The following is a 13258-nucleotide window of genomic DNA, read 5'->3' on the forward strand; positions in this document are numbered from 1 at the left end:
ATAAACTGCCACTTCAGCAGTTTGGCAGATCAGTTTACATTTCTATGAAAATTTCAAAGAAACAAAACATCCTGTTTACACATATACCGGCTACAGTGTCACCTCGATAATATTAATGGATGATCGAGTCACGTGTAGAAGTTCACGCAAGTGAGGGCCATTCTCATTTGGGTGTGGTCAGAAACGATTCTTTTACATTTGGCTCAAGCAGCTCACAACTTTCGGTCTTTGAACAAGTATCGTATGACTACCCAGAAAACATCTGTTTGAAGGCTAGCTAAAGTGAGAAGGCGAAACATCCCATCTACAAGGTTGTGCGCTAGGTTTGGGACCCGCCACATAAAAAACACTGCCAATGAAAATTAATCGACAACCTCGGATGAGAGACACCCCTTTTGATGACGATCATGGCAAACGAAATAAGGATTACGATTTGAGGGCATACACCCGGATTTTTTGGTCCCTTAATTGTTAAGGTGCCGCTGCCCAACTGGTTGATGTTCTCGTGAAAATAAAGACTGAAAGAAATGCGAAGGACAGGGCAAGGACTACTGGCATTTACTACAGTGGTCGAAATGCGTGAGTATGAAGAGCTTGACAACTTGGCCGACAGAGGTAATGCTCGAAAATTCTACGAAAAAATGCGGCGGCTAACAGAAGGTTTCAAGACCGGAGCATACTCCTGTAGAACTCCCAGAGGTAATCTGGTAACCGAAGCTCAGAGCATACTTAAATTATGGAGGGAACACTTCTCCAGCCTACTGAATGGCAGTAAACGTACAACGCCAGGAGAAGGCGAACCCGATTCCGAAATCGATGTCGATGCCATCGACATCGACTCGATGGAGCAGTTGTTCCATTGGCAGACCATGAAGAAGTTGAATAGCAATTGCCCTTCCGAAGAACTATAAAACGGCGGGGCCGATGGATAGCCGGCCGAGCTATTCAAACACGGCGGCGAAGAACTGATAAGGAGCATGCATCAGCTTCTTTGTAAAATATGGTCGGACGAAAGCATGTCCAACGATTGGAATGTAATCACAATCCACAAAAAAGGGACCCCGCAATCTGCGACAACTAGCGTGAGATAAGCCTCCTCAACATCGCGTACAAGGTTCTATCGAGCGTATTGTGTGAAAGATTAAAGCCCACCGTCAACAAACCGATTGGACAATTTGTTGGCAAATCAACAACCGCCCAGATGTTCACCATGCGTCAAATCTTGGAAGATACCCTTGAGAAGAGAATCGACACACCCCACCTCTTCGTCGATTTCAAAGCTGCTTTTGACAGCACGATAAGGAGCTGCCTTTACGCGGCGATGTCTGAATTTGCTATCCCCGCAAAACTAATACGGCTGTGTAAACTGACGTTGAGCAATACTAAAACCTCAGTCAGTATCGGGCAGGACCTCTCTGAGCCGTTCGATACCATATGAGGTTTCAGACTAGGCGACTTCTTCAATCTTCTCTTGGAGAAAATAATTTGACTGCAGAACTAAATCTAGCAGGTACAATCTTCCATAAGAGTGTACAGATGCTGCCGTATGACGATGATATTGATATCATTGGCCTCAACACCCACGCCGTTAGTCTGCTTTCTTCAGACTGGATAAGGAAGCGAAGCAGATGGCAGTGAACACGGGCAAGACGGAATATCTCCTGCCATTAAACAACAGTCCTCGCACTCGCGACTAGGCTCCCACGTCACTGTTGACAGTCATAACTTCGAAGTCGAAGATAATTCCGTTTATCTTGGAAGCAGCATTAACAGCAGCAACAATGTCAGCCTGGATATCCAACGCAGAATAACTCTTGCCAACAGGTGCTACTTTGGACTGAGTAGGCAATTGAGAAGTAAAGTCCCTTTTTCGATGAACAAAAATCAAACAGAGCAGAGGAAGAGGAAGACCTCCTCTCCGATGGAAAGGGAAACGACTGGCGCGCTGTTGTTAACTCGGCTATAATCGCGTAAGTGGTGTCTAGGCCAGTAAATAAAAACAAGAAGAATATTAAATTTAGTAGAGCAAGTATTAAGACGGTTGTGTTAAAATATAGAAATAAAGTACATTTTCAGGATATATTTTTTCCAAAAAAATAAAGTAATTATAAGGGAAGTGTTAAATTTAATACACTTATACAAGCATAAATCAGAATACCATTGCTCATATTACATTTATTATTTTTGTTGGTACCTAAAATTTATGCTATATGAAATATATTTTTTTCAAGAAATACATTTATTGAAAAAAGTATATTTCTATTTTTTCATATTCCACATACATTTCTTTCATCCATATAAAAATTTAAACAGTTCAAGAACTCATAACTACTTTACCATTTTTGTGCAAATGATTATATTATGATAACAGATCCCCGTTACCAAGCATCTCGACAGGCTAAAATGTACGACATACTAACTGTGAAATCTATTGCCATTGCCGTTGCCTAATATGTATGTGGGCATTTGTTATCATAACATAATCATTTGCGAAAAGGCGTCGGGTAGGTAGGTTCGAGCTGATGTCATGGATAAATTGATCCGAAACTCCTCTCTTCGCTTTCTGAGAGAGCCCATGATCTCACGGTTTGGTAAGTTCATGGGCTACGAATCAGGTGACAAGCAAAACAATGAACTGTTAGACGAAATCCCGTTAAAAATAACTGACAAAATCAGTTCGTTATTTTTCATTGTGGAGTACATAAGTAATTGTGTTGTGAAAATATAGTGTTTAGGTTTTTTTTATTAAAAATACAGTGTATAAGTGTTTTTACTAAAAATAAAGTTGGTAAGTGTATTATTAAAGCCATCGTAAATACATGTATATAAATATATTATGTTTTCCTAACGTATTGTTACAAAAGTAGTATTAAGTTGTATTTGTATTACTATATGCATCCCTGATTATGAACAATAGCTGTAGGTATATGGAATAGCATTTGTCTTGTTGTAGACATCTGGCGCCACGGCTGTCTGCTTGTCTAGTTAAACAATTGCTGAGTCTGGCGCCGCGACTGTCTGCTTGCGTCTGGCGCCGTATAGCCGTATGTTCTGGTAATTTCCAGACGCCATATTCTAGAAGGACACGTCGGCATCAGCGAGAAGTGCGTGGCTATATAAGCCGTGGCAGCGCCAACGTAATCAATCAGTGCTAAGAGTAAACTGCTATAGTGTAGACGAGTTGTGAAATAAAGAGTTGTTGAATTAAATTAAACAGTGTTGATTTTATTTGTCAATCCAGAGATACGAACCTAACAAAGTAAACTAGCAAGAGTAAATTCGTAACAATTGGTGTCAGAAGTGGGATTGTCAAATAATCCAAATTCAAGATGGTTAAATTCGGAGAATTGAGAATTCAACAATTAAAAAAGGAACTGGAGGAGCGTAATTTGCCGATAAGCGGGCAAAAGGCGGATCTGCAGGCACGATTACGTGAAGCAATGGAAGCGGATGGAATTAATGTGGACGAGTTCGAATTTGTTGGGCCAGAAACTTCTACAAAGGTAGAAGAGAAAGTAGAAGAACAACGAACTTCATCAAGTGCAGACACGAACATGCTGTTAGTGGCTATTAAGCAAATAATAGCTGAAAATACATCACAAATAGCAGAAAATGCAGTGCAAACAGAAAATCGTCTGGTACAGCAAATAGCGGAAAATGCAGCGCAAACAGAAAATCGTCTGGCACAGCAAATAGCTGAAAATATATCACGAATAACAGAAAATGTAGTGCAAACAGAAAATCGTCTGGCACAGCAAATGACGCAAATAGCTGAAAATGCATCACAGTTAGAGTCTCGCCTTACACAACAGATTACAGAGAATAATACACAAGTGCAAGAGAAATTTTCAAAATTTGAAGACGAATTAAGCACTTTAAAAAATGACGAAGAAAATTTAAAAGCAGAAGTTCTTCAATTAAGTAATCGTGTGCGAGAACTGCAACTACATGGCCCTGCACCATCAACAAATAATCAAAGATTGAAGGCACCCACATTCGATGGAAGTATTCCATTTCAAATTTTCAAACTTCAGTTTGAAAAGACAGCAATGGCCAATAATTGGAATGCAGCGGACAAGGTGGCGTCCTTGTTTGTATCATTGAAAGGACCTGCGGCAGAAATCCTTCAGACTATTCCTGTTCAAATATCATTGAACATGCTTATTTATCAGCAAAGCCGAAATTCTACTAAATATAAATATCTATTTATATATTAATATACTTACATACATACATATGTATATACATAATGCATTTACATGCAATGCACATCTACGAGTAATAATAATAAAAATGCATGGGACAAAAATCATAAATATACAGCAGAGACCAAACATTAAACACACACACGCACACTTGCAATAAATTATACACTTGAAATCAACCCCATGTCAAGCAGCAATAAAAAATATGCTGCAATACATAAAAACATACACACATACAAATATATTTAGTTATTTAAGATAGTTTTAGAAATTGTATATAAGCCAGAAAAATACAAAATAAAAATCAGAATGAATATATTCTCCCTCAATGTAAGACTTTCAATTCCCCCCACCAGCGGTAAGGATTGTTAGAAGCTATATTGAGGTATTAACATTTTTTGGTCCTTCGAGCCGGATTTAGAGCTCGGCCAAATTAAAAAGTCCTGTATTTACAAAACAGGCAATATACAAAAAAGCCCTGATAAAAAATACAGGCAAATATAATTAGCCCTGTTATTAATATAAATACAGGCAAAATTAAATTGTAAGACGGGTATATGTATATTCCCGCATATTGACTAAACATAAAATAATAATTGTAAGACGGGTGTATATTCCCGCATATTAACATCATGACAAATAAAATCAATTCAGATACATGTGATTTGGATCTTGGAATCTTCATATTTAAGAGGAAAATTCAACTCCTCAGAGAAGTAATGGAAGATCTCCACAAAATCACTACAATAAAAAGTGATCATATTAAACATTTGAAAATTGTGTTTCTTCAAATGCACAATTTCCACACAAATTATTTTTCAACAATTTTTCCTGAAGTTGAAAATTTATATTTTGAAATAACGGCGGAATATTTCCAAAATCTCAAGCTTTGTAAAGCGAGATTACAAAAAGGAGAGCCCGAAATTAGTTATATTTCTCTTCAGCGTGATGTCCTGTTTGAAGATTTTGCAATAGAAGAAAAACCTGAAATTTTGTATCGTTTTGACTCGGATTTAAAATGTACAAAAGTTCCTATCTTTTATCTGCCTTGTATATATCTATCTTCTGCTGAGGAAGAAACAGCAGAAGCAATAGAGGAAGGCAATAAACCAAAAAATGAAGCTGAAGAAGAATCACTTGAAGAACTTCGTAAGCCTTCAAAAACTGAGGAATCTCACAATATCATATCTCTTCCGGCAGGTTCACATTTTGGAGAAATGTGGGACAGTGAAGTCCAGACGAAATCGTTTGAAGATAAGGACGAAACTGAAGTATTTGAATACATTTTAGAAGACAAGCTGCGCGTAGAGGAAAATACTTTTGAGGAGCAAGGCACATTTAACGATGTGAACAATAAAATGTCTCCTTTGGAAATTGAGGAGAATGCAAAAGATGAAATAAAATATCTTGTAGAAAGAGATGTTGAAGTTGATAACGGAAGTGTTTCAAACGATGGTCCAGACAGGGAAGAGGAAAATGCAGGCGAATCGAATGAGGAATCGATAAATGTAACTATTGGTGAAGACGAACAAAAACTTTTGCATGATAAGGCACCTGATGAAAAGGAAAAATGCACCGATGCAGAAGGTGATACTACCGGCAAGAATTCAGCGCAAACGAGTACAAAAACGGTTGCAGCTTTGGATGACACAAGAACATCCAAGGGTGTATGCAGCAGCAGTAAATGCAGCAAGTCTGATGACGATAAATCAAAGAGAAAAGATGAGAAGTCCGGCGACAAAAAGGATAAAGACATTAGTGAACAAAAATCATCTTCAAACAAGTCTTCGCAGAAGGATGACAAAGAAAAGCCTTCAGTGAATATCTCTACAAAATCGTCGTCCACAGGAAAGCAGACAACACCTTCACGTAATTTTTGGATATCCGGGTTATCTTCATTAACGAGAGCCAGGGATCTGAAAACTATATTTTCTAAATATGGAAAAGTTATCGGAGCCAAGGTGGTCACCAACACCGGTACACGTTGTTATGACTACGTAACAATGCCATCATCGTCGAATGCCAGTCGTTGCATTGAGAATTTGCATCATACCGAACTCTATGGACGGATAATATCAGTAGAGCTCACTAAAAACGAAATCAGCAACTCAACAAATGTCGCCAAAACACGAGTGGATAAAACAAAAATAGATCCAGTTGGAAAAGCGGATGTAGTAACAGCCATTTGGGAGTTACTAATACCATGGCAGCTTACGTTAAAACAAACGGACAAGCTAAAAACCAAAAGACGACAACGAAGAGCAGAGAAAGCTACGAGAAGGCATTGACAAGATCAGCAACAACGAATTAAAATTAAGTGAGTTAAATTTAAGAAACCATAGCGGACATTTATCTTTAGTGTTAGTAGTAATTGTAATATTATGCCTTTTAATACTATATTTCCGTTATAAATGTAAAGCGAAAAATGCTGATAGAATCATTGTCAATATTCCCAACCGATAGAATATTAATAACATAAAAAATACAGTCCACTAGATTTAAATAATCATTTCTTTCCCTCGGCAATATGTTCAAATATCATTGAACATGCTTATTTATCAGCAAAGCCGAAATTCTACTAAATATAAATATCTATTTATATATTAATATACTTACATACATACATATGTATATACATAATGCATTTACATGCAATGCACATCTACGAGTAATAATAATAAAAATGCATGGGACAAAAATCATAAATATACAGCAGAGACCAAACATTAAACACACACACGCACACTTGCAATAAATTATACACTTGAAATCAACCCCATGTCAAGCAGCAATAAAAAATATGCTGCAATACATAAAAACATACACACATACAAATATATTTAGTTATTTAAGATAGTTTTAGAAATTGTATATAAGCCAGAAAAATACAAAATAAAAATCAGAATGAATATATTCTCCCTCAATGTAAGACTTTCATTTCCCCCCACCAGCGGTAAGGATTGTTAGAAGCTATATTGAGGTATTAACTATTCCAGACTATGAACGGGACAACTATGAGGCATTGATGAGTGCGATAGAAAGACGATATGGTAGTGAGCACCGGAAACAAATATACCAGATCGAACTGCAAATAGGGGTCAGAAGATGAACGAGTCATTGCAAGAGTTTGCAACTGAAATAGAACGACTGGCTCATTTGGCAAATGCAGATGCACCTGTGGATTACATTGAGAGGGTAAAAATTCAATGTTTCATAAATGGAATTCGTGATGTGGACACCAAACGCGCCACGTATGCATTGCCAAAAAGAACGTTTGCTGAAACGGTTTCGCACGCCCTCACACAGGAAACAGCTTCGCTACTAAGTAAACCAGCACACAAAGTACAAAGAGTTGGGATGGAACAACCGACGCTGATGGAAGAAATATTGAAGACTCTGAAGACAATTGCTGCACGGCGAGTAAATACAACAGACAGATGTTTCAACTGTAGAAAAGCGGGTCACTTTGCCCGAAATTGCAAGATAAAAGTAAACCCATCAGAATGGAAACAACCAACAGAACACCGAAAGAGGATTCACCACAAAAATGCGGATGCATTATCACGTCGCCCTTGTCCACTGGAATTTAAACATTGCTCCAAATCAGAAGGAAAAGAAGGTATAATCGACGTGCGATTACTGAATATAGATCCTGAAGATGATTGGACTCCTCACCGCATCAGAATCAATCAGCTGGAGGACCCTGATCTTACAAAGCTGGTAATGGCCAAAGAAAATGGGGTACGACCACCAAAGGAACAAATAAGTAACGAGAGTCCAACGGCAAAAGCATATTGGGCCCAATGGAACAGCATAAACCTCGTTAATGGATACCTTCATCGTACCTGGGAAAGCGAAGATGGCAAACAGTCTCGTCTGCTGATCATAGTACCGAAGTCCATGATCCCAAAAGTATTGAAAGAATATCACAATGGACCTAGTGGAGGGCACCTTGGAATTACAAAAATTATAGAGAAGATTAAACAACGGTTCTACTGGATCGGTTGTCGAGATTCCATAGCAGAATGTATAAGTAATTGCGTAGAGTGCATGGCAGCTAAAGGTCCTAAAGCCAAAAGTCGCGGTAGGCTACAACAGTACAACGTGGGATCACCATTTGAACGAGTCGCAATGGATGTTGCAGGTCCATTCCCAACCAGTACGGCCGGAAACAAATATCTACTGGTTGTCATGGACTATTTCAGTAAATGGCCAGAAGTATATGCCTTACCAAACCAAGAAGCGAAGACAGTAGCCGAAGCGTTTGTAGAAAATTGGATAACAAGGTTCGGAGTGCCCGTCGAATTACACTCAGATCAAGGCAGGAATTTCGAATCTTCCATTTTCCAAGAAGTCTGTACATTATTGGGCATCCACAAGACACGGACAACAGCGTTACACCCACAATCAGATGGGATGGTAGAGAGATTCAACCGAACGCTCGAAGAACATCTGCGGAAAATCGTTAATAAAGATCAACGGAATTGGGACAAGTGCATCCAGATGTTCCTGCTGGCGTATCGTTCAGCAAAGCACGAGAGAACTGGTTACACGCCAGCAAAGATTATTTTTGGATCTGATCTGCGACTCCCTGCTGATCTTAAGTTTGGAACGAATCCTACAGCTGTAAGAAATGATGGAAATTATTGTTCTGCCTTAAATGAAGAAATGAATGAATTGCATCTAATGGTAAGACAGCATACGCATCTGATGAGCAATAAGATGAAGGACCGGTTCGATCAAGCGGCAAATTCAAAAGGTTTTGAAGAAGGTGATCTGGTCCTGTTGTACAATCCACTTCGAAAGAAAGGCTTGTCCCCGAAACTGCAGACAGCCTGGGAAGGACCCTATATGGTGATGAAACGACTTAATGACGTGGTATACCGCATACAAAGAAATGGGAAAGCACGATGTAAAATGAAAGTAGTACATTTGGAGAGGCTCGCCCCATTTGGTTCAAGAGGATTTGTGCCTAATCGGGACGATTAGGCTTTAGTGGAGGGCAGTGTTACAAAAAGTAGTATTAAGTTGTATTTGTATTACTATATGCATCCCTTATTATGAACAATAGCTGTAGGTATATGGAATAGCATTTGTCTTGTTGTAGACATCTGGCGCCGCGACTGTCTGCTTGCGTCTGGCGCCGTATAGCATTATGTTGTGGTAATTTTCAGACGCAATATTCTAGAAGGACACGTCGGCATCAGCGAGAAGTGCGTGGCTATATAAGCCGTGGCAGCGCCAACGTAATCAACCAGTGCTAAGAGTAAACTGATATAGTGTAGACGAGTTGTGAAATAAAGAGTTGTTGAATTAAATTAAACAGTTTTGGTTTTATTTGTCAATCCAGAGATACGAACCTAACAAAGTAAACTAGCAAGCAGTAAATTCGTAACAATATTATCACTTATCAATAATAATACAACAAATATTTATATCAACAATATTCATTGCTACAATGTAATTGTTAAAGTTCAATAACTTAAAAGTTGACACAACAAATATTTATTTCAACATAACAACAATCATTGCAACAATGTTGTTGTTAAAGTTGAATAACATAAACAAACATCCGCTGCAACTCCCAAAAGTGATCGACATTATTGCTGATCAATAAATAATAATATCAACAACAATAATCAACTTCAATTCTGCTGACCATTCAACATCCGTTAAACTCTGCCGACGCCGCTGCCGTTGAACCACAGCTAGCTTAGGGTATTTTTAAGATTCTATGTATCAGTTTCTTTTAGAAATTCAATAAAGAAGAACTTAACTGGCGCCCGAGCAGGGACCAACGAGGATAAAAACTTAAAAGAAGACCTTGTTGGACAACATCGGTGGATTGCAAGTCTTGTCAGGTCAGCCCGCAGGACACCCTCTACACTTGTGTAAGCTGCAGGATCCCTAGTAGGAAGCAAACGGGACAAAATCCGAGTTACCAGGAGGAGCGACCACATCAATTTGATGTAATGTATGTAAGTTAGAATTTAAGTAATTTTGAAACATAAGTGAATTAAAAAATTAAAGTTTGATATTTGAAAGTGAAAAGAAAAGAAATAAATAAAGTACGCCAGAAATTAGATCTGAAATGTTGAAAATTTATGAAAAAAAATATACAGATATTAAGTTTAATTGAAAATAAAAATTATATTAGAGAATTTTAAATTTTATACAAACAAATTGATATTAAATCTCAAAACATAATTATTAATTAGAAAACTAAAATTTTATATAAATATTTCATAAAATATTAAACCTAAGTGAAAGTGAAATTAACTAATGAAATTGTGAAATTTAAGTGCATATAAAATTAGAAATAATCAAAAGGGCGTAAAGCGATAAAAAAATAATAACTCCTACTTTTGCAAACAATTAACTTAACGAAGTTTTCGAAGCAAAAGTAGTATAATTTAACCCAATTCTGCGATTCCTATCCAAAGGACCCTCCTGGATAAAAGGGTAAAACCAGCTACTGGTTTTCAAAAACAATAATAATAAATTAAAATAATGATATTGATTGATTAAGGCGAATCAAGAAAACTTATGGTGGTTATGGTAAAATACTCCAATTAAGTTAATAATACAAAACTAAATTTTGATAAAACGGATGGCTAATCCAAATAATTTAGTTAGACCCCCATTAATTGACATTGAAGAAAATCCCCACCAACGACAAAGACAGTTACAAAGACAAGCGACATTTCAAAACAACAGAAATATGACCCAACCTAGCGACTTAACAAATGCCATTCGGCAAGTGTTATATGAACAATTACCGATTTTATTACAACAAACTCAAAATCAAATATTTGATTTTCCCAATGTAGAGAATCAAGGAATTGACCAAGAGCAGCTAGGTAATTTAGGAGAACTAGACAAAGTGCCAGACATAGTAAAAAGTTTAAGAGAATTTTCCGGTGACCCAGCCGAGTTTGGTTCATGGAAAAAATGGTGTAAAAAATATTTTGTAAATATATGTATATGCATGTAATAAATATGTAGGTATATATAAGTAAATGCAAAAATAGAATATATGTATGGATGTTTGTATTTTTATCTTTTATTCTGCTTCTGTTTTTGGCTTTTGGGTGTGCTTTTTGTTTTTTATAAATCTGCCTTCGCTTACGGTTTAGGCAATCCTGCTTACTGCTTTACGAAGCTGCTCCTTTTTTCCTTTTCTTTCTCTGTTCCTCTGTGCCAGTCTCCTTTGTTGGTGTTGTGATTGCGTTCCAGCCCTCCGTGTTGATACTTGTGTTGTTTAACTTCGTTGGTTTAATTTCGCGCCCGTTTTCCGTTTATCCGTTTAGTTGTGTGTTCTTAGTTTTTTTTTTTTTTTGTTTTATCGCGCCCGTTTGTTGGTTGCTGAACGTACATATGTATGTATGTATTTTTTAGTTTCACAACTCCACTCTTTGTTTTTTTTTTTTTTGTTTCTTCAAGCTCACCACTCTTTTTTGTTTGGTTTTGTGGTCACTGCACTGTGTTTATTGCACTTAAATTTTCACTCCACTGTATTAATAAATATATACATATATACTTTGTGGTGTTTTCCATAGTTTTGTCACCTCGTATTTCACGATTTTTTTTTTTTTTTGTTAAGTGCACTTTTGTGTATTGTATTACATATGTGCTCACTTTTAATTTTTTTCTTTCCAATGTGTTCACTTTTTCCTGTTTCTTTTTACCACTGTAACTTTATGTTATATATATGTATTGGGTTTTTTTTTCTTTTCACAATGTGTTCACTTTTTTATGTTTCTTTTTACCACTGTAATTTTATGTTTAATATATGTGTATTGGGTTTTTTTTTTCTTTTCACAATGTGTTCACTTTTTTATGTTTCTTTTTACCACTGTAATTTTATGTTTAATATATATGTATTGGGTTTTTTTTTCTTTTCACAATGTGTTCACTTTTTTATTTTTATTACTTTGACCACTGGTGCCGTCCAGTACGGCTTCGAAGGGCCATAGTTATCTGTACAAAACTCGCGGCACTTACCTCGCAATGTAGAGTTAAGATGCACAAACGAAAAACGCTGAAAAAGTACGAAGGAACGCAAGGTGACTGTCTGAGTTCGCGGTCGAAATCAAAAAGAGGCTGGTGCCTTGTCTGTCGGTCCCTTTTGTTTCTTTTGTGCGGGGTCCTCATGTGTGTTAAATTCGTGATGTTGATATTGTGTGCGTGTGATGTGAAATGTGATGATGATGTGGTGTGAAATGAAGATGTGGTGTAGAATGATGATGTGGTGAATGTAATGTGTGTGGTGTAGAAGTGTAATGTTGTGAGGAGGGGCTGAGACTCATTTAGCCAAAAATTGTGAAATTAAAAAAAAATGCGTTATTAAAAATTGTGAAAAAATGTAAAATTAAAAGTATAAAAAATCGCGTTATTAAAAATTGTAAAATTAAAAGTATAAAAAATCAAGTTCTTAAAAACTGTGAAATTAAAAGTATAAAAAATCAAGTAAAAAGTGCCCACTAAAATAAGAAAGTGATAAACTTTTCAAGTAAGAACATTTAACGAAGTGACAATCGCAAGATAATAAAAACAAGAATTTTTTTTTAAATAATCTATTAAAAAAATAACAGTGACCAAAAAAGTGTAAGAGAAAAACTTTCAATTAAAAATAACTGCTTGATTAATAACATTTAACGAAATGACAATCGCAAGATAAAAAAAAAACAACAAGAAATTTTTTTAAATAATCTATTAGAAAAATAACAGTGACCAAAAAAAGTGTAAATGAAAAACTTCCACTCAAAAAAATAACTGTGAAAGAGTGACTTAAAAGTGCAACAGAATAACAGCCAAGCAACAGGGGTAACAACATCAGCGGACGTGTCAACAGTAGTAGCAGCAGGCATAAAGGGAACAGCAGTAACACCAACAGCATCATCAGCAGAAATTTTAAAAGAGACAGCAGAATATATTTGTAAGTTAAAATTAAAATATTCTTGTATATTAGAAATGGGAAGTATCAAGTATCAAATATAAAAAATTGTCATATTGCGATTTTTGTAAGGGCGATCACGAAATTAAGAAATGTC

The 13258-nt window shown here is 36.6% G+C and overlaps 1 protein-coding gene across 1 annotated transcript in view; it reads left to right on the forward strand.

Moving 5' to 3' along the window:
- The first annotated feature begins 3358 nt into the window (after positions 1-3358).
- Positions 3359-13258, forward strand: part of LOC125777131 (uncharacterized) — a 94765-nt gene continuing 84865 nt past the window's right edge. Inside the window, exon 1 of the mRNA XM_049451352.1 lies at positions 3359-4079. Coding sequence (XP_049307309.1) covers positions 3441-4079 — 639 coding nt within the window. The 5' untranslated portion in view covers positions 3359-3440. The remainder of the gene's footprint in view (positions 4080-13258) is intronic.

The sequence above is a fragment of the Bactrocera dorsalis genome, chromosome 3, assembly GCF_023373825.1.
Source record: "Bactrocera dorsalis isolate Fly_Bdor chromosome 3, ASM2337382v1, whole genome shotgun sequence".
NCBI classification, from domain to species: Eukaryota; Metazoa; Arthropoda; class Insecta; order Diptera; family Tephritidae; genus Bactrocera; species Bactrocera dorsalis.